The sequence below is a fragment of the Sturnus vulgaris genome, chromosome 12, assembly GCF_052056855.1.
Source record: "Sturnus vulgaris isolate bStuVul1 chromosome 12, bStuVul1.hap1, whole genome shotgun sequence".
Lineage (NCBI taxonomy): Eukaryota > Metazoa > Chordata > Aves > Passeriformes > Sturnidae > Sturnus > Sturnus vulgaris.
In genome coordinates this window covers 15,309,182-15,329,935 of record NC_142254.1, presented here as the reverse complement: position 1 = coordinate 15,329,935, position 20,754 = coordinate 15,309,182, and the positions used below count along the sequence as shown (strand labels likewise).

The following is a 20,754-nucleotide window of genomic DNA, read 5'->3' as shown; positions in this document are numbered from 1 at the left end:
TGACAAAAAAATTTGGGGGTAAGGCTTTATTCAGCACAGTAAAGAATGGACATGTGAATAAGCTAGGGTTGTGTAACAAAGGTACACGTTTCCCAATCCCAAACATCACATGGCCAAAATCCAACACCAGAACCAAAACTCCAAGATCACTTGGAGACAAAGTTTGTCCCAGCTAAGATGCTCACTGACTGATTCCCTTCCCTACACATTTTACCCTATACATCACAATGGCTTTCCCTGGGAAGAAGGGACAGGAAAGAGGCGTCACCAACCACGTGCTGGGCCAGGAGAGGCAGAGGGAGATGATGGGGAGGTAAAAGCCTCTCCCCAGATCTCAGCCAGGCGTCACTCACAGCTCACAGTACTCTCTTGCAAGGGCCACCTCAGTTGATAGTGAGGACATCGCTCTGGATCTCGTGGCTCAGCTGTGTCTGGAGATCACTCAGTTTCTTCTTGAGGCCGGACAGTGCAGACAGGACGATGGTCTCAGGGCGCAGAGAACCACAGGACTCCACGTTGTAATAAAATCTGAGTTACAAGGCAGGAAATTAAGTCACCATCAGCTCTGCAAGGAGGTGCAAACCCAGATTGCACATCATCCCAGCCTATCCACACCCACAGCAGGGAGATCTGCCCGGAATCCCAACCATCATCATCATCATTCATCTCCCAAGAAGGCAACAGCCAGTGCTGCCTCTCTACAACCATCACACCAACACTCACAACTTCATGGGCTGCAAGAGCACTTTGAGATTGATTTCTGTTCAGCACTGTGACCTGCGAGCAAGCAGCCCCAAGCCAGAGACTAAGGCTGGCTGAGGCACTTTTGCAGTGCAAATAACACCAGCAATCAGAGCATGAGACACACACAAGTGAATTAATACCTTAAGCCAGGGTATTTCCCCCACAGGCCTCACACCTCACTGAGTGTGCATCACCTTGCCTGGCAACATGAACTCAGAGCTGTCTAGTATCTCCCAGAGGGGAAAACCTGCCACATCTGGGTATATCTCCACCTAATGCCAACTCCTGCCCTGCTTTTCAGGGAATGTCAGTTCCCTGGACTAACAATTTCAGCACAGTGTAGACATTCTTCTATTAATGAGAGCCCATGAGATGCACCCAGCCAGTCACCCCACCTTCCAGCTGCAGCACTGCATTCAGCTCCCTACCTCTCTGGCTTCCCGTTGGGGTCATAGGGAGCCTGAGCATCCTCATCGTCGATCTCTGAGTACTCACTCTTGGGCCTGGAATCAGAAAGCAGGAGAGGTTACACAGAGCCCCTGCTCCAGCCTGGCCCCACAGAGCCCAGGCACTCAAGGAGCAAGCATTGGAGCTCACATCCAGCACACAACAGGGTGGTTATCAAACACCAAGTCACAGAAATAAGGTCAGTCGCACATTGTGCTTTCAGGCTCCTCATTAATGCCCCAGAGTCATCCAGAAGCCCTGGAAGAAGGGGATCAGCCCTGCTCTGCCCAAACTCAGCAAGCCCTGTACTGTGGCTCCATCCACCTACACTGCTACCATCTGGCAGGTGCTTACAGTGAAGGGATGTTGATTCCTGAAGGGACTGTGTTTATGGAGCCTGGATGCTTTTATGGAGTAATGGATCTTGGGTTATCTTTTCTTTCTACTTCCCACCAGGCCAGGAGAGCACTGGAGTACTGCAGCACTGAAATCTGTGAGGCATAGTTGTCTTGGACCCAGCAGGAAAAAAATCTCAACAGACACCAGCTGCATCAGTGAGCTCCATCCTGATGTCCTGCACCTCCACTTCTCTCCCACAATCACTGCAATACCTGTGCATCAGTTAGGCAAACACATTTTTCTACTTGCTGCATCCCTTGGTTTATAGAGCACCACGCCAGAGACTGTGTGGAACCACTTAATCTATGTAAGAAAACCCAAAGCCTTGAGCTGTCTGAGAAGCCAGCACAGAAAATCCTGTACCCACCAAGGTCTCCTGCTGGCCTTCCTTTGCCCCAGCAATGCCCAGAAACACTGATCCCAGCACCCTGTAATCAGCTGCCTGAAATAAAACTGTATTTCTCAAACAAACGCTCTGCCTGTACAAACCACTGAGAGAGATGAAGTGTTAATGGAGATCGGATTTCTTGTTACTTGCAGAACCACCCATGACCAAAACAGTGCAGAGGTTTCCATGACCCTGACAGCTGTTTGGAGAGTCCAGCTGCATGCCAGTGCTCTGCCAACAGCCTCAAAAAACAACTAGCATGAAAAACGAAACCAAAAATCATAGCTAGCCTTGGACAGCAGAAGCCTTTGGCTCTATATTGTCTTCACAGGGAGTCAGATGAACTTGAAAAGACAGACATATCATCAAGAACTGGCAGCTCCAATATCAATCCTCTTCTGGGATTTTTCCAACTTTTTCATATAAAAGTGCCCAGTCTGTTGTATGCCATACCAGGTTTCTGAGCCTGCCATTGATCAATCCACTACCCTGCCCAGTCCCTGCTCTCAGCCTGCCCTGCCTAAAGAACCTGGCTCTTCACTGTGCTTCTGGCTCCAGCGTGCTCAGAGACAGGATGTCTGCTAGGTGATCATTGGGGTACAGAGCCAGGAGCAGCTCAGGGTACCCATTCATGAAAAGTGATGCTGGGTAAAGTCCTCACCCAGGCCAAAGCAGGGCAGCAGCTTTCCAAAAGTAAAATCATGTCACTTTTAGATAAGAAGCTGTGTGCAACTTGTGCAGAATGGTATTTCAGAGGAGAGGAAAGGGCCAGAGCTCAGGCTCCAGGAATGAGGAGATGCATGGGTTAAATCACAGCCATACTGAGCTTCCTCAAGCCAGGCTGAAAAATTAGTCTTGCAACCCAACCTTCCACTCTTTCCTCTCATAGCAATTTCTTTCATCTCACATCGATCTGTTCCTTCCTCAGACCTTACTCTAACCTACAAAACACTTGAAGAGGGAAGAAAAAAATCAAGCAACACGTGGTCAAAAAGCGCATGAAAGTGAGGCAAACCAGCAGTGACGGTACGTGAAGGAGGACAAAAGATGGCCACAAACCAGTCCACCTTGTGTGCAGCTGCAAACAAGTGACTGGCCTTGCTACCCAACCCCAGGAGCAGAGTCTGAACAAGGGGATGTAGCAGGCACGCTCCTCATCACTTACTGACCCAAATTATCCCCAGGGCTGAAGGTTAAGTTGTCACCTCCTGGAAAACCTTTCCCAGTCCCTGCAGACAGATAGCAGGACATACCACTCCTCTGGTTTGGGGTACACCGTGTGCCTCAGGGCGTTGTCGGGGTCGTACTCGAAGGCCACGCCGGCCGTGGGGTTCCACTTGGCGTGTTCCTTGCCAAAGCCCTTCTTGGCATAGGCCCGCAGCCGCAGCTCCTGCCCCTTCCGCAGCTTCACAATCAGGATGTCTGGAAAAGCACATGCCCGTGTGAGAAGGCTGCAGAGGAGAAATGAGTGTGTGGGATCACACTGCAGCAAAGGCAGATTTTTGGTGCCCAGGAAGATGTCACCAGCATCCAGGGTTTGCCTGGATTCTTATAGAGGCTCAGCTGTGTCCTCAAACAGCTAAGTAAAAAGGGGCTGCACAGGCCCCCAAAGAACAGCAACAACACACCATTTCACCTCCTTGCTGTCTCTAAGCTCTCACAAGGAGAGACAGAAGCACCCTCTGACAGGTGGGGGACTTCAGTTCTGGGACAATCTGAGTGGGATTAAGACAAAATGCTACCCCACCCATGCAGTGACACCAATTGCTCAGAAGTGTCATATTTACACTACCTTAGGATTGCACAGTGAGTAAAGAAAGAATGAGTTCAAATAACCTGAGAGAAAAGTTAATTTCCTCCTACAGTTCTTATTCCCAGTGATCCACCACTCACCATCCTGCTCCACGTAGTCGTTGGGGTCGTTGTCTCTGCTCCGAGATGTCACCTGCAGCAGCAGAAAGCCAAGCAATTAGGGACGAGATCAGCTTGGATGAGTGCTCCAGCACAGCACATCTGCTTAGTACCCAAAGTCACTCCCACAGTTGCTACAGATGACACACAGCACTCAGAGCACTCAGCCAAAAGCAAGTAACAGCAATCTCCAGCTGGGCTTTACCCAGGCACAGACTGTCACCAGGCAGCAAGAGCAGCCCAGGTTGTGGTGACATCTGGATCCACCTCAACATTATACTAGAACATTCTCTCTAAGTCCCTTTGCCTCTGTCCCACTTTGGCACCACCAACCCCCCCCAAGACAACTGCACAGGAGCTGTTTGGCAGCACTGCCCTGGCCCAGGCTCCTCACACTCTGCCATGCTGAGAGCCAAGAACCAGCAAGCCAGAGACCACAGGGCAGCCAAGGAATTTGGGATGAGGAGTGCAGGATGAGGCCACACTGTTTTGCACCCCATCAGACAGCAAGTGAAGGACAGCATGGTAGAGATGAGGAGGGCACACACGCTGCTTCTGCAGACATTCCTGCTTTGCTCTCCCACTACAGTTTAAGTGGAGCTTCAGGCAAAGTGAAACGTGCTCAGAGTGTTTACATTCCATGTATTTGCACCCTGCTCAGCAGGAATGCAGAGTGGGATGGCACTGACCGGGATGACACGGGGGTTGTTGGAGATGAGGTCGCGGGATGTCACATGCCGAGTCTGGTCTTCATTGCAGCGAACGTCCAGCGTGAACTCCACGGAGCACTCGGGGCAGAACTCATCACACGTGCAGTCCTGGCACATACACGGGTTCTTTATGCAAGAAACTGCCAGAGCTTCCCGTCAGATCAAACACCCACCACCCTCAAAATGATTCCCCACAGCATTTCACTTGACTCACTCTGGAATATTGCATCTTATCCACAATGTCGTCGCTGGTGAGTGGGATGAGACCTGTGAGAAGCAGGAAACCAGAGGAAAGTCTGATTGAGACCACAAGAGCCTCTAACCCTCCTGCCAAGACAGGCAGAGGAACAGTACCTGACAAAAGTGCTTCAGCATCTCGGGACTGATTTTGTCCACAACACACCTTCATCTTCCTCCCCACCACAGCACTCACCCAGCCTGTGTGCAATGAATTCATCGTGGAGCACAGAGGAGTTGGCATCTATTTGGACCCAGTCAATGGCTGCAGAGAATAGAAAGTCACAAACTGAGAAATACTCACGTGGGGAAATCCAGCTTGAGAGGGCACAGAAAACATTACAGAGACTGAGGCAGCATCTGCAGGGTACAGTACTGGCTGAACACGGGTAAGAAGAGCCAAAAGTAGAGGGGAGGTGCGGGAGAACACGGAGGGAAGTGATGGGGGCCACACGGAGGCAGTCCAAGGGACTGCGACCACAGGCAAGCGAAAGGCCTCACCTATGATGGGGACTTCTGCGATGAACACTCTTCGAATGGAATTTGCCACCCTGAGGGAGGGAAACACCCGTGTTTAGGCATGAGGGAGGCGGCGGACCCGCACAGACGCTGGCCGAGGCTGCTGGAGGGCTTTGCCTCAGAGACCCTGCCCAGCCGCACCGACGGCGCCCGCGGGGAGCCCGGCTCCATGGAGCTGCTCCCGGGGCCTCCCGCGGCCGCTTCACCCCCGGGCCCGCCCGGCCCCTCAGCGGTGCTCACGCCAGATCTGTGTTCTCGATGATGAACTTGACGTTCTCGTCCGTCAGCTCGGTGATGCGCACGGTGGGCTGGTTGGCGTACGGCATGGCTGCCCCGCCCCGCTCCCGGCCCCGCTCCCGCCGCCCGGAGCTCCCGGCCGGTCCGTCCCCGCCCCGCTCCCCCCGGCCCCGGTGCGCCCGCAAAAAGAGTCCGTGCCAGGCTGAGTACGACTTTATTGGTGCCGGGGAAGGGCCGGCCGCGGCCCCTCCGGTGCTCGCCGCCGCTGCCGCCTCACCGGCGCTGGTTCAGCCCCGCCAGGTTCTTGATCTGTGGGCACAGGGAGAACGGAGTTTAGTGCCCCTGTCCCGGGCTGCCGCCCGAGCAGGAGCCGAGGGGAGGCCCGTGTGCTACGAGCAGAGATGCGGGGGCGAGAGGCATCTCTGTGGTCTGGGGATGGGCAAGAATCAAACTGGAGCCACCTCCGGCCACCGCTCTGACTGGAACCTGCTCTCCTGGTCAGTAGGTTTCAGCTTAGGTTTATTTCTGCGGCCACACAGGCCTCGGCAGTGAATTTATGCTTTTGGGGCATTATGTTCGCTCATCCATTTTGCAGAAACCCGCAGAACTCAGCACTCCTGTAAAAGAGTGCACCTCGGGACACCCTGGACGTGGGAGGTTCGGAATGTGCTCCCCTAACAGTTATGTACTGGGATGATTCTACCCTAAACCATCTGACTACACCCACCACCCTTCAGAATCCATCCAGGTCCTCCCATTTATCTGTGCAGTGGATCTGCTGCAGGGACAATGGGAAACATCCCAGACCTGAGAGCATTGTGTGGATGTAAAACAGAGCCCAGGATTTCTCTAGTGGAGGATCCTTTTGGCATATGCAGGTATGAGAGAGCAGAGAGGCTGAGAAACACTAAATTCCACCACAACTGTAGGAGGAAGGAGGTGGGAGAAATTATTGAGAAGTGCTTCATCAGTAAAAATAATGTCTAACTTATGTTCCAGCCTGTTTGTCTTGTCCTGATACAAGGTAAATGTATTTCTGATAACAAGGAAATCACTTTGTTGCTAAACGCAATGGGAATTGTCCAAAAATAGAATCACAGGGAGGCCCTGAAGCTCTTCAAAAGTCTGGGGTACACAAAGGGTTATTTTGTATCCCAGAGGAAGTACAGTCCCCTCTGCACCGACAGAAAGCAGTCCAGGACACTACCAAGAGGTGAATGAATTCTTGGAAGGACACTGGTCACATGAAACAGCTTGAGGAAGTCACCCTACTGTGGCTCAGGGGCAGGTGCCACTTCCTAAGTATCCATGGGGCCACTGCCCCTCTGTCAAGATTTCCAGCACAGGGCCTGGCACAGGGAGAGATCTTGTGACAAGCAATGGAGAACAGTTGTATTTATTCTCATCACCTCTCATCCCTAAAGCTCACTCTGCAACTTCAGACTTAATTTCCTTATGATCTATTCAAGTTCTTTCACCACAAAACAGTGAACTAACCTCAAGCTACCAAGGAAATCACCATTAAATAAATAAAAGTTATGAAAGACAAATCTAGAGGACAACACTTTTCATTGTCCTCTGGATTTGGGAGGAAAACACATGTTGACATTCAGAAGCAATTCTGCTCTCACAGCCCTGCTGGTTTCAGCATTACTTACAGTAACTGCAGCTCCCATCAGGCCCTGGACAACAGCTTCTCCAGTGGATTGTACCTGGGAGACACAGGGAGAACATGACCTTTTGCTTCCTGAACTTGCACTCATGGCCCCCAAAGAAAGAGAATGCACGACAAGCATGTATTTCCTAAAAAAAGGTGCTGACAGCACTGCAGACAAGTGATAGCCACAGACAGGGCACATGGAAGGGGTTTCCTGAGATGTCTCCTAACCACTGGGACAAACAGGGCACCTACATGTCAGTTTACTAAAAAACACATGATCATTTATTGATTTTGAACTGACAGCAACAAGGGGGTCTCTCAGCAGATGTGGGATCTGCATGATGGAAAAGCCAGGTGTGCCTGCATATATCCTTGGGGAGAAGGGATTTGCTGCATGCACACCTGTCCCTAAGGTTACCTGGCTGGCTGTATTGCTCATGGTCATGGCGTCAGCTACTCTGTTCTCCAGGAAACGCCAAGTGTCCTCAAAGCCAGGAGATGAGTCCTGCATCATCACCAGCTCAGTGGTGTTGTAGATGCCAGTGAGCACAGCCCGGCGAGTGTACCAGTTGAACTGCAGGGGCACAGGAGCAGAGAGAAAGCTGTGACCTGAATGCACACTGAGAGTGAAGCTACCAGTGAACAGCAAGGGAAAATCCCACACCCACAGCACGTTCCTTCCCATACAGAGGAATTTGCCATTTGCAGCTGGATCTCTCAGGGCCTGAGGCAGAATTCTTTCTGTTCTCTTCCTGCTCCTAAAAACCCACCTGAAAGGGTCTCTGAGGCCTGGCTCCTGGTGTTGGGAAGAGGGATCTGCTGTGAGCAACTTTAAACCCCATTACTGGGAGAGGGAGCAGGCTCAGCACCACAGCTTCCCCAGAAAACTCATGTAACCAATCAGGAGGTGCAAACAAAACACCAACTTTAGAACCTCTCCTAATCCCTGCATCAGTGAGACTTTAGGAACAGCTCAGTGCAGACACTGGCTCTAACACGTTGATTTGACTTGCATAAAATGTAAGAGACTTTCAGTTCCTGAAGCAATTGTGTTCTTTCAGTTGTCTTCTGGTTTATTCCTTTAATTTTTCTGCTGTCTTATTTATTTTTCACTGCAGTAGCTTCTCTTTTAGACACAGATAAAAGAAGCTTATTAAAGTAGTTTGTTAAAATGGTTCATTTAGCTTTTTCCATCTCTCTCTACATCTATAAGAATTAAAGTAATTTATTAATTGCTATAATTAAGGTTATAATTTTCTTTTATTTCCTGCCAGAAAGATGAAAGCTTTAATAAGCTACTGGTATTTTTAGGTATGTTCTTTAAAGGTTTTCAAGTCAAGTCTGTAAATGCTACTGCTGGTAGATGAGAGCTGTTTGACAGACCCACTGCTCACTCCCTGAAAACTGGATCAACTTCTTAGTCTTAAAATGTCAACAACTTTGTCTGTGTCTTCAAAAAAGAAAAGCGAAGAGCACTTAAGAGCCTAGTAAAGTAGGTCCTTTTAATGTACACTAATCCCATTGGTAGTAATTGGCATTTAGTCTCAGTGGTTCTTAAGTGCCTTTAGAAACTAGACTGTAGTTTATAAGGAGCCTTGGGTGCCTCTGAAATGCCTTCTTCACCCAACAAAGGGACCATTTGCAGAGGGACTCGGCCCCACTCCTACTCGAACCCATGATTTTGCCAAAGTGCTGAGGGGTAGAACCAGCTTGTCCCCAAAGCACAAGGACTCACATCTGTGGACTGGTCCCCAGCATAGTGCCAGATATCATCGATCATGCTGGTGAGGAGGTTGAGGCTGGAAGGGATGTTACGCGGGAGCAACAGGACACTCAGGGCCTGCAAAGGAAACACAAACACAAATAGGAGGTGAAGAGAGAAGGTTGTAACACTAAAGGAGACCAACAGTGCTCTGCCCTCTTATCTTCTCCCTGTTGCTGCTGACTTGCCTCCAGCTCCCAGTGAGAAGTCCTCCCAGCTCTTTGCAGTCTCTACAAGCAGCAGGATGTGCAGGGAACACACAGGGTGGCTCATTAGTTCAGGCCTCAGCCTGTACTGGAGCCGAAAGATCCCTGCTCAGTTCAAACATCCCTGTGTTGTCTCTCCTGAGCTGCCTCTCTGGCATGGAAACATCAGAGGCTGAGCTGACTCACACTGTGCTGTGCCCCTGTGGGCAGGGAGTCACATCTCTCATTTTTCTGAATTTGACTTTGAACTCAGAGTGGCAACCAAGGGCAGAACAGCACCAGCCATAATGGCCCTACTGGGATCCTGAAGCCTTTGAACATAATCACACAGTGCCAGCAGAGACATAAACCACCCACATCCTTCACAAGGCAAATTATGCTAATCTGAAAGAAGAACATGAAGCCTGTACTCTCTCTCTGTACATGGGGTGCAGGATTCAGCTGCCCAAAGGCCAGCAGTGGTTCTGGACAGATGTTGACCTTGCAGCAATCTTTGCAGCACAAGATTAGGAACTCTTTGCTTGTCACTGTAGCCAAAATTCAATTCCCTTCCCACTGTGGGAAGAACGACTTGAGAGTTAAATCTGAATTTAGAAGCATGGAGCCCTCTCGGTTCACAGCTCTACCCTCAAGCCAAGGGTTTGTCAGCCACATACTCGAAGGACAGTTTCCTACAGCAAAGCAGCTCTGCATTTCCAGGTGTGAGGTGATCCCGGTGCAGCCACAACAACGCTGCACAGAACTTGACTTGCAGTGACACTGCAAATAGGACTGAGCAGAGACACAGGTAATCCCCTGGAGATGCCAGACGGGTGGAGTGAACAACAGAGAGCTTTGCCTTTCCAGAACTGCGAGAAACAGTTGCTCTAAGGTCACCTTTAACTGCCTCCTTCCAAGGCTGTTCTCCTCTTGAAGGCTACTAATCATTTAAAACCAGTCAGGGTTTAATTTACAACCTTGAACTAATCTGGTGGAGAGGCTATGTTGGAAGTCACAGGGTATTTAAAACACACGCACACGAAGGAGACAATGTTGATAGTACTTTTATACCTGGGGCCATTTCTCAATATATGGAATCAGCATCCTCAGTCTGGCCTCCACAGCATCTCTCAGGAATTCATCTATAGGCTTCTTCCTGAGTAAGGAAAAAAAAACTTAGGAAGAATATCCAAGTTAAACTCAATTCTGATTGATCTTGAAAGACCAATCTCCACCTGGCTGAGCAATAGATAAGCGAAGTATAATCCTTCATGCCCTTGGTCCTAGTCTGTATCTGGGAAGATGGTTTTATTTGGGTAAATAGTATTTTTAACTTAAAGTATCTGTGTTCCAGATGGCTTCTCTGTCTACACAGGTCCCAAAATCTGCAAAGGAAAACATTTGTTCACACCCAGTACTCACTCTGCTTCACCCAGCTGCACTAGTTTCTGCTCCTTCTCCAGCAGCTCGGACAGCCTGGAGTTGCACTCAGACACAAAGTGCAGGATCAGTTCACTGCCATCACTGTGAAACATCCCTGCTGCAGCAACAGAGAGGCCCAGGGTCTGTAGGGAAGAAAAGAGAAACACAGACCAGGTCAGACACTGCTAAGCAGGATCCAGCTAGAAAAAAGTTGTATTTATTTTGTGAAAGACATTATGTGAATTTAAACAAAGCAACGCTGCATTAAAAAGCACTTCCTAGACATGTTCTTCTCTCTTTAGGATTCACTACTCCACATTGTGCCTTAGTCTAACTCTGAAGGGGTTATCCTGCAGCAGCTGGGTTTCATTCCTGCCCAGTAGCATTTGCTGACTAGGGTGCATCGCCCAAGAGTATGTGGGGGAAGCATGCAGGCCTGGCTGTCTCTGCACTTCAGCTCCATCCAGTTTTCAACTGGTTTGTTGCTTCTCTCCCCACATACCTTGGCTCCCTCTGCAATGGCCTCTGCAGTCCAGCCATGCTCAGGCACAAACTCCAGCGCCGCTGTGAGGATTCGATGCTGCAGCTGCTCCTCGCTCTCATAGTCCTCAGACTCCTGGCCGCCCTGGCCAGTGTAACTATGAGAAGGTATTGTTACAGTGAGGGGAATGTCACCACCAAACATCAGAACCCTGGGCTCTGCCACTCTCTCGCTGACACCAGGCACATTTTGAGACCTGTTTAGTACAAATCTGGCCTCCTCCAGTAAAATCCTTCCCTGTCTAGAAAAACGATTCTTAATGAACCTTTGCTGTGAGAGAAAAATCAAGGAAGGAGGGCTCAGTGGAGATGCCTACATGGAGACCAATCACATTCCCCCTTCTTTACAGAAAACTAAACTATAACCTTTTCCAACGTGGGCTTTATACTAGAGGCATATGGATAACATATGGTCCCTGTTTTTATAGATTTACACAAAAATCAGAAGCAAAGACTTGCGCTTTGCAGATGAGAGAGTTCCCCTCTTGAAAGCAAGTCCCAAACTGTTTCCATGGTGGAATTTGCACTGGCACAGCAAACCACTTCTCCAGCTGCTGCACTCTGGGGCTCCTTAACTTTGGATCTTATTGTCTTCAAGTTTCAGATGTGAGGCTCGGGAAGGCAAAAGCCCTCTGTCGGCAGCACAGTACTGAAGGAGCTGCTGAGTTACCTGGGGCGAGGTCCCTGAGGTTTCTGTTCAGGCTGGTGACCAGCTGGAGGTGAATCAAAGTGCTGCTGAGAGGAAGAAGTCAATGGTTCCTTCTTGTGCTCATCAGAGGCTCTCCTCAGCACGGCCGAGGCCTGGAGAGCACGGAGTGGTGGGCAGTGCTGGCTTCCCTTGCTGACCACTGCAAAGGAAATCAAGAATCAGCATCTCCTTCCAACACCACGAATAACGGAAAATTAAGGTGAGGAGAGTTGTGGTGAATGCAACTGAAAAGAACACAAATTCAGCGTCTTTTTTATGCTTCTGATAAGTGCCGCTCTCAGCTGAGCTCATGTCCGTGTGAATGAAGCAAAAATGTTTTGTGAGGGAAAGAAAAGTAGAAATGGCAGATATTGCAAATAAGCTTCCCAATCTTGGACTGGAAAGCAGGCACCCAAGCATGCCCTCTCCCCATTTTGGTTCCTGATTAAGGAGTTGGGAGGAAGGTGCTGATCTTCGAGCAGGGGATATAAGGCAAGCCCGACTCGGGAGCCGAAGAGCCCTGACAGACACCACACACTGACCACTGAGTGATTACTCAACGACGCTCGGGGGAAACTTTTCATTTAGCTGCTGGTTTGGGGGCTTAGCCTTTTTATTTTTTTTTTTCTTAATAAATCTGGTTTCACGACCCATGCTTCTAAAGAAGACCACCACTGAGCAACCCCTCCTCCGAACCCACCCGCTCGGTGCCGGCTCCGGTTCCCTCACTCCCCTCGTGCCCTTCACCTCACCTTGCCCCGCCCCGCCCCGATCGCCGGGGCGCGCGCACGGGGGCGCGCACGGGCGGGCACGCGCGGCCTCCCCTTCCCTCCCCTCCCAGCCCCGGGGCCCGGGCGCGCCCCCCCCGCCCCTCACCCGCGCGGCCCCGCCACAGCCGCCAGCCCGCGCGCCGCAGCCCGCCCGCCGCCGCCATCTTGGAAGCGGGCAGAGCGCGATGACGTCACGGTGACGGCGTCAGACCGGGACGAGCGAGCGGAGCCGAGCGGGCCGGGCCGCGGGAGGTGAGCGGGGAGCGGTGCGGGACGGGGGCTGGCGCTCGCGCACCCCCTTTTTACCCGTTAAAAGTTTAGGGGAGGGAGCTCGAAGATCTGTGTGTGTGCGCGTAAGTAATTCCTTCACAGAATTTCCTTACATATCCTGTCCTTGCTCCTTCTGAACTGTGGTGATCGAAAGATTTGTTGCGCCCATTCTCCATGTGCTTAAAATGCGCACCTGCTGTAGGGCCCGCAGCCTTGCGCCGCGTCCCGGCCAGGAGCCCGAGCGTTCCGGGCCGCCGGGAGCCGGAGCGTTCCCGGCCCTGGGAACCGGGGCATTCCCGGCCGCTGGGAGCCCGAGCGTTCCCGGCCCTGGGAACCGGGGCATTCCCGGCCGCTGGGAGCTGGCTGTGCTGCGTCAGGAGGTTGCAGTTTACAGCCCTGACGTGCTACAGAACCCCGGAATGGTTTGGGTTGGAAGGGACCGTCACGATCATCGCATTCCAGCACAGCGACTTTCTAATCTACTGAAGCCGAGCCTGCGCTATTGTTTAACCCCTTTCCTTGCCCTGTTCCTCAGGGACTGTTAAATGTGTGTGCCATGGAGATAAGGGCCCTTCCTCACCACCCACACGGGATCCTCGGCCTCCTCCCCACGGCTCAGGGAGGTGGTGTTGCTGTTGATGCAATTTGGGCTCACTGATCTTGCAAGGTCATAGCCTGCTCTTCAGAGAGGAAGGTGTGACTTCGGGTTTATCTTTCCCACCCTTAGCATAGCAACTTAGGTATCTTTCGAGATTTTCAGCCTTCTTCTTGAGAAAGGTGACTTTTTAATGGAATTAATATGTGTGTTTACAAATATTACTGTCTGCTGTAGCTGCTTAGCTTGCGTTACACATGCAAAACCAGCTGTGAGATGTTACAACCTGCAGTGTACATTCCCTGCTGGGTTGGCACTGTGGTTGTTTTAGTGTGAATTCCTACCACGGTAGCTCAGAAAAGGCACAGATTATCCCATTCTGAAGTTGTTTGCGATTTCCAGGAGAGAGGGGGAGTCCACAGCACACAGAGCCAGAAAGAACTGTGGTTCAAAATCCCTCCCTACCTCACTGCAGTTAAATTTGGTACAGCATATCCATGAGCTGGTGGTGGCAGTAAGGCATTACCCAGGATGTGTAATGTAGTGATTCCTGATAAAGACCTTGCTTGAAACTGTCTCTCCAGAAGTAGGTGTGTCATTAGCAGCTAATTGAAGATACACTGGGCAACTGGTCAACAGTCCTCTCTGTTCTCTGTGGTCTTGTTAAATTAGGAAGAAATAAAGTTTGTGTTGGATACAGGAAAGAGGGGAGGTCATCGGGTTCAGTAGCTGGTGTTGCTATGAGAACAGGTGATGATGGGCTGCTATTGCAATACAGAGAATACAGTCATATAAAATATCAGTGGAGACAGCTTTCTCAAAACTGTCACCGCACATTCTGTTCTGCTCCTCCTTCCCTGTAATTTGCTAACCCAGTGCCACCAATCATAACGGTGGGAAGAGCCCTCAATCTGGAATGCTGGGAATGATGAAAGTTACTTTTTACTTCTCATGTACTGCGTAAGCAAACTCTGCTAGGTTGTGTTTGGAGTAGGAGAGACAAGGCAGTGTTTAATGTCAAATAGCTGTCACTGCTCAGGAAATCCAGAAATCCTGTGTTTGTCTTACTCAGATTTTTAAGGAAAGAAGGTAAGTTTTTTTGTTATTTTGTTGGTTTCTTTAAAATATGGTTTGCAGTCTTCCAGCAAAACTAGTGCCTGAATTGGAGAGAAACTGAATTATGCCCTGAAATTTAGCTCTTTCTTCATGTCCTGCTAACACTCAGCTTGTGGGAACTTGGAACTGCAGACCTCCAGAAAATTATTATTATTTATAAAACAACTCAACTGATTAAGTCACAGTGCACAGAGGTTTGTGCTGTGCTCGGCACTTACCCTTCCTCTCTGTCTCCTGCCCTGTTCCTCCCCCAGCCAGGTTTTTGCTGCTGAGATGGGGGAGTACGGAGTCGCTCCAGGCCAGCGCGTGGCCATCGTCTGGGACAGCTCCTCGCCTGTTGAAGCCCTGAAGGATTTGGTGGATAAAGTCCAGGCACTGGTGGGAGCTGATAATCGTGTCTCTGTGGAAAACGTTAACCAGCTGTCTCAGTGTAAGAATGAGCTTAATTTTTCACTGTTTCCTTAAAAGTTTCTGCTGCTGTGTGAGCCAGCACCTTCCTGCTTTGGGAGTCAGCACTCAGAACATCGACAGCACCTGCTGCTGACTCTTACCTTGGGCACTGCAGCAGGGGAAGTGATGCACCCTGATTGTTGTCTTTAATCAGTTGTCTTTAATCATGAGGGAGGTGGGAGTGGTGTATTAAGCTGTGTGCTACATGTATAAAATTGTACCATCTTCCTCTTTCTTTGCAGCTGCTCACAGGGAGTCCAGTTTTGATGTAATCCTCTCTGGCATGGTCCCAGGCAGTAAAGCACAGCACAGTGTGGAGCTCCTGGCAGAAGTAGCTCGGATACTTAAGCCAGGGGGCCGTGTCCTCCTGAAGGAACCAGTGGTTACAGAATCAGGTGAGAGGATCTTCCTTCCATGACAACATAGCATTTCTCATGAGGATTAGGCTGAAACAGAAAGGACAGGAACCCCAATCAACATTGAGAGATTTTTCATTCTGCTGACACACTAACCCAAATCACAAGGTTTTTATCCTGTGCTTAAGCTGGTATCCATCAGAGATGTTTGCATTCACTCTCCTAGCAAAAATGCTGGATAGGCTTGTTCCTCAACTGCACTGAAAAGCTTCAGTGACCACTGTTTTCTCCTCAAGATGCAGTGTTAAGTAGTTGCAGATGGTGTGTTTCTGAGGAGCTTCTGAGTGGTTTTAAAAACAGGTGACAGATGCTGAAGATATTGCCCCAGAAGTCAGTTGAGAAATAGTTATTCAGAGAAGGTTAAAAGTGTTTGGACTGAGTTTTAAGAGAAAAGCCATAGCACCTGCCATGAGACAGCTGGATGAGCCATGAGAAGGTGAACACGAGATGATTTCTTAATGTAGTGTCTTCATTTAGGAGTCCATGTTTTGAAAACTTCATGAGTAGTTTAATACATAAAAATGTTTGGGAGGAAGTTGTTTGGAGTTTGGCTATTTTTTTTTAAATCTTTTTTTGATGGGTATTGATTGGATTGAGAAATGTTTTGGCATATGTAGAACACATTTGGAGCTAGAATGGCTTTGTGACCCCACACTGTTATTGTGATGAACAAGCTGCTGATGCTTTTTCTGGTTTGTTCTGCTGTGGACTAGAAAGGGCCAAATTTTGGTGCAGAAATTTGGCTCAAGTACTTGCCTCTAAAATTCTTGCTCTTTCAGTTTTCTCTGAGCTGTATTCTTGTTCTTGCCTTCTCCTACTCTCTGCTTTTGTGTCTTGCAGGAGAAAATGGCAAAATCAAGACAGCAGCCAAGCTCCTCACAACTCTGACTCTCTCTGGGTTGGTGGAAGTGAAGGAGGTAGGGATGTGTTTACCATTTCCAGAAATGCTGTTACCTGGGGATTTGCTGGATGATGAGGTCTTTAGCTACCCTTGTTTGCTATAAATGTGCATGGCCATTGCCTGGCACAAAGTTTAGTTACTATCAACATAGTGTTTTTCTTTAGGATTGCAAATGCTGACTATCTGTTCACTGGAATGCTGGGCTTGGTGTTAAAAGAAGGGGTTCTGCATCAGGTTAACCTAAAATCTTACTTGGCAGCTGCAAAAGGAAGTGCTGACCCCAGAGGAGGCCCAGTCTGTTGGAGAACATCTGGGTTACCAAGGCAATGACCTTCTCATCATTCAGATAGAAGGCAGGAAGCCCAATTTCGAAGTGGGGTCCTCAAGTCAGCTCAAACTTTCCTTTGCCAAGACACCTGGTGCTTCAGGTAAGGAGTGGTGCATGCTGAATGTCTGGATTTTGTGGCTCTCAGTGACAGGCATCACTTTCAACAGGGAGGCAGTTCCCTATTAGGGAGTGCTACAGTAAAAACCTATGAAGTGGGGTTTTCCAAAGTTGCTTGAACTCTTATTTGTTTGGAGTAGATGGGGCAAAGGCTGGAGTAACTGCTATTTCTTCCTTTGTTTTGGCTCCAGGAAAACCCTCTGTGGACCCAACTGCTGCCAAGCTGTGGACACTGTCTGCCAATGATATGAATGATGAAGGGATGGTAAGTGGTTTGTTTTCTTTGTGAAGCTTTGCTGTTCCTTCTCTCTCCCCATTCTTTCCTATTTTAAATACTTCCCAGTCATGTCTCTTGGGAAGCTTTACAACTTCAGAGATAGAAAAACCCTCCTAAGGCAAAACAGCTCATCTCCTTCGTGAGGTCTGGAGAGCTCAGTGATGTGGTGAGGGCAGAGAGGAGACAGGGATAGGAGGGCAGAGCTGCAGCACTTTGATGCCAGTGTACAGATAGCACAATTTCTTTGAACATAACTCAGCAATATCATTCCCTACTGAAAAGTCCATTTCCTGCATTTTGTCTCCCATGGTGTTTTCAGGATCTTTTGGACTCTGATGAGCTGTTGGATTCAGAGGATTTGAAGAAGCCAGATCCATCGTCCCTCAGAGCTCCATCCTGCAAAGAAATGGGCAAAAAGAAAGCCTGCAAGAACTGGTCAGTGTTGGAGTTCATATGTCAATGAACCTTTCAATTGCAGCATTAAACTCTTAAGAGTTGGAGGGATTTAAAAAAGATTGTAGGCAATTTGCTGCTCTTCATAGCCTAAGTCTCTTGGTTCATGTCCTTTCTTATCTTAATTATTGGAATGTAAATCCAAATACAGTGAGAATTGACCTGTGAATTGCTACGAATCACAATGGTGTATATTATCAACAGCCTCTCGGAGGTGGCTGCATAGTTTGTGCAGCTTGCCTAAAACCCTGGTTTCTCACATTCCAAGGAGAAACAGCACATGTAGCAAGTGCTTTAGTGTCATTTCCCACTCAGTTTAAACTTGAGGAGTGTTTCAACACTTGTTATATAAACCATGGTGTTGAAGAACAAAGTGAGGAGTGTGAGTCCCAGAGTCAGCTGTGTCTGTGACAGAGAGAGGGCTGTTGCATGTGGGTAGGGCTGGCACAAGTGTTGATGACTGATGACCTTTAAGCAGAACGATGCAGGTGACTTCTTTGTTTTTCTACAGCACGTGTGGCCTGGCTGAAGAATTAGAACAGGAGAAGAGGAGCTCACAGCCCAAATCTGCATGTGGAAATGTAATTAGTAATTTTTGTCTTTATACTATGGTTTGCAGTATATGATCTCTGTGTAAGAATTGTGTTCCCTAGTCACTGCTGCATGATCTGGATCACTGCTTCCACACGCTGCCTGTGCAGCTTCTGCAGAGCTTCAGCCTTTGCCCTGTGCCCATGTGCTCTGTACCAGCACATGTACCATGCTGTCCTGACTCCCTGGGAGAATCAGAGCGAGCAGTGAGCCTTTCCCTGTCTGCTCATAGCCTAACCAGGGATCTGCCCAGTGAGAATTGCCTTGTGGGAGCTCAGGGGGCTGCCCCAGCATGGGCACACCAAGTGGGGTGGAGACTCATTTCTGTGTGAGCCCAATTCCTGCACAGCTCTGCCATCCACACTAATCAGTGTTGAGAAGGGGGTAGAAGGGGAAGCAGTCTCTGTGCTCATAGATGCTGAGGACCATGACATCTCTTCAGCTGGAGAAACCATATCACAGGGGAGGAGACCTGAAAGTGGCACCTGATTACACACAGTGCTTTTCTTTCCCTTGCCAGTGCTACCTGGGGGATGCTTTCCGTTGTGCCAGCTGCCCTTACCTGGGGATGCCTGCCTTCAAGCCTGGGGAGAAGATTCTCCTGCAAGAGAACCAGCTGCACGATGCCTAACAAAGATGTGTCCTGCCAAGGACTCTGCTGCTTTTCCATCACTCTGAGGTTCTTCCTGCAGTCCTCCTCATCCTCTCAAACTCATGCTCTCCAGCTGATACTCCATGTGGGGAGGGACACTGCGGGCACTGACACTGCTGTGAGCTCACCGCTTGTCATCAGCCTTGGGCTACCTGATCCTCTGGTGACAAGTCACGTATTAGACTTCATGTTGCACCTTGTTTTGGCTGACCTGACTTGATCCTGGACGCTGGCCGTCACAGCGTGTCCCACCAGCAGAGGGAGGTACAGTCACGTGTCAGGTTGTCCTTGTGTGCCTGTGGCATTTCCCATGCCCACGTTCTACAGTTCTAATTAGTCCTGATTTTCCCTGGTGAATTAGCAGCTCTGGCTCAACCCCTGGAGTGACCGGGCTCCTGCTGTCTTTGAAATTTGAACCTGCAGCCCCTTGTCATGTGGAGGTGGTTCGGCAGCTCCTGTGGCAAGTCGGGAGCAGGGAGTACCCTTAGCAGTATGTACTCTTAGTTGTGTGCATGGGAAATGCTGTCAGGCATGATGAATTTCCAAGTGTGTTGGGAGTCCCTACCCCCAGCTGTTTTCAGCAAAATGAGGAAGGTTCAGTCCCACCAAGAACTCCTGCCTTTAAGGCTCAGAGCTGATGAAACAAGATCTGTCTTGTCTTCCCACAGCTTTCAGTCCAACACGAACTGATTACACAAGGGCAATCTGAGACTGTCACCTCTCTTGGTGGTTACCCAAGTGAGTTACCTGCAGTGTCAAATACATAAGAACATAGCAATAACTTAATTTCTAGATGATCTGTGGTGGCCCTCTCCTCCCTCTCCACGAGGTCCTATTTATTTGTGTAGTTACTGCAACTGAAGCATCCTGCAGGTGTGGGATGAGGGTGCTGTTCACATTTTGTGCTGGGCTTGCTTCTCACCCAGGGAGGGGGAGGAGGAAAGCCCACGTCCAGTGTCTCAGTGGGGACTGCTTTGTTTGGAACTCTTGCTCAACAGGATGTGACTTCTTGTTGTGTGCTACCTGAGTTACTAAACTCATGGAGGGGGCTGGGATGAAAGGCTGTTCTGTTCTTGAAATAAAAGTGACCAAGAGTAAAGCCTTTGTTTTAAGGCTGGTATTAGTGGTATTCTAAGTGTGTCTCCTTCTACTCAGCCTCTCAGTGACTTCTTAAACTGTTCAAATGTTAGGTTGCATCTTGGAGTTCTCCATGAATTGTTCCTCTGAAAACTTGACTTGAAGATGTGGTATGCTCTGGAAACAACAGATCTTAATGAAAACTTAAGAAAACTCCTTTCTGACCACTCAGATGCTACTCTGGGAATCATACTTGCACTGCCCCAGGCTGTCACTGGTGGGATTGAAGCCCCAGAGCACAGCTTCCAGACCCCCCTTTCACTCCTCCCCAGTCCCTTTCTCTGTTATCAGTGAGAACAGCTCCCAAGGCAACAGGATTTATGTGATAAACCACATGTCCAACCAACTTGTTGCTCCTTGCTAGTGGTGTAAGGAAATGGGCAAAAGCCTCTGCACACTTACAGCCTTTGGGGGTTTTATTGCCTTTTCTCAGCCTCACTGGTAGTAGAAGATCAGATCTCTTTATGAGGTCCCTGATAAAGGCAGCCCTTACCCCAAACTCTGCTTTCCTCTTGTCCAAACTGGGAGAAACAGCACTTTTACTTTTGTTTCTCTGCATGAGTCAGCCTTCCTTTTTTTAGCCAGCAGAGCCTGGGGGGCAGCAAGGACACACTCCCTGCTCCTGGCAGGAAAAATCATAGTGGATGTTTCACCCACTTGCCTTGGGTGCACACAGGGACAAGGGGCCCTCTCAATATGGAGGAGTATGGGGCAAGGAGGCCATTGTGTTTATTATTGCTTTATCTTCACACACTTGCTTAACTGCTTGTGATAGCATCTTTCTGAGAAGTGAAATCTGGAAGCTCAGCTCTGCCTGTAGAAGTTGCTTCAC

The 20,754-nt window shown here is 49.4% G+C and overlaps 3 protein-coding genes across 7 annotated transcripts; 1 reads left to right on the top strand and 2 right to left on the bottom strand.

Annotated features, from left to right (window-relative positions):
- Positions 1 to 11: 11 nt before the first annotated feature.
- Positions 12 to 5,759, bottom strand: POLR2C (RNA polymerase II subunit C). 2 transcript variants are annotated; one of them, XM_014889074.2, is made up of 9 exons: positions 5,596 to 5,759; positions 5,338 to 5,387; positions 5,033 to 5,101; positions 4,814 to 4,866; positions 4,579 to 4,707; positions 3,872 to 3,923; positions 3,232 to 3,400; positions 1,173 to 1,247; positions 12 to 528 (listed from the first exon to the last, which is right to left on the bottom strand). In XM_014889074.2, exons 1-9 carry the CDS (start codon positions 5,679 to 5,681, stop codon positions 384 to 386), a joined length of 828 nt encoding a protein of 275 aa, XP_014744560.1. In that variant the 5' UTR covers positions 5,682 to 5,759; the 3' UTR covers positions 12 to 383. The 2 variants fall into 2 exon arrangements, with proteins under 2 accessions (XP_014744560.1, XP_088028172.1); XM_088172046.1 differs by having other exon boundaries at positions 4,954 to 5,101; positions 5,596 to 5,720.
- Positions 5,760 to 5,790: 31 nt separating this feature from the next.
- COQ9 (coenzyme Q9) lies at positions 5,791 to 12,809 on the bottom strand. 2 transcript variants are annotated; one of them, XM_014889061.2, is made up of 9 exons: positions 12,726 to 12,809; positions 11,832 to 12,009; positions 11,124 to 11,259; positions 10,622 to 10,764; positions 10,271 to 10,355; positions 8,988 to 9,092; positions 7,671 to 7,826; positions 7,251 to 7,304; positions 5,791 to 5,901 (listed from the first exon to the last, which is right to left on the bottom strand). In XM_014889061.2, the coding sequence occupies exons 1-9, from the start codon at positions 12,781 to 12,783 to the stop codon at positions 5,866 to 5,868; spliced, it is 951 nt and encodes a 316-aa protein (XP_014744547.1). In that variant the 5' UTR covers positions 12,784 to 12,809; the 3' UTR covers positions 5,791 to 5,865. The 2 variants fall into 2 exon arrangements, with proteins under 2 accessions (XP_014744547.1, XP_088028169.1); XM_088172043.1 differs by lacking the exon at positions 5,791 to 5,901 and having other exon boundaries at positions 7,026 to 7,304.
- CIAPIN1 (cytokine induced apoptosis inhibitor 1) lies at positions 12,738 to 19,884 on the top strand. 3 transcript variants are annotated; one of them, XM_014889062.2, is made up of 9 exons: positions 12,738 to 12,871; positions 14,855 to 15,030; positions 15,293 to 15,445; positions 16,307 to 16,383; positions 16,627 to 16,795; positions 17,004 to 17,077; positions 17,409 to 17,524; positions 18,054 to 18,123; positions 18,654 to 19,884. In XM_014889062.2, exons 2-9 carry the CDS (start codon positions 14,874 to 14,876, stop codon positions 18,762 to 18,764), a joined length of 927 nt encoding a protein of 308 aa, XP_014744548.1. In that variant the 5' UTR covers positions 12,738 to 12,871; positions 14,855 to 14,873; the 3' UTR covers positions 18,765 to 19,884. The 3 variants fall into 3 exon arrangements, with proteins under 3 accessions (XP_014744548.1, XP_088028170.1, XP_088028171.1); XM_088172044.1 differs by having other exon boundaries at positions 12,826 to 12,972; XM_088172045.1 differs by lacking the exon at positions 12,738 to 12,871 and adding an exon at positions 14,429 to 14,573.
- Positions 19,885 to 20,754: the final 870 nt, after the last annotated feature.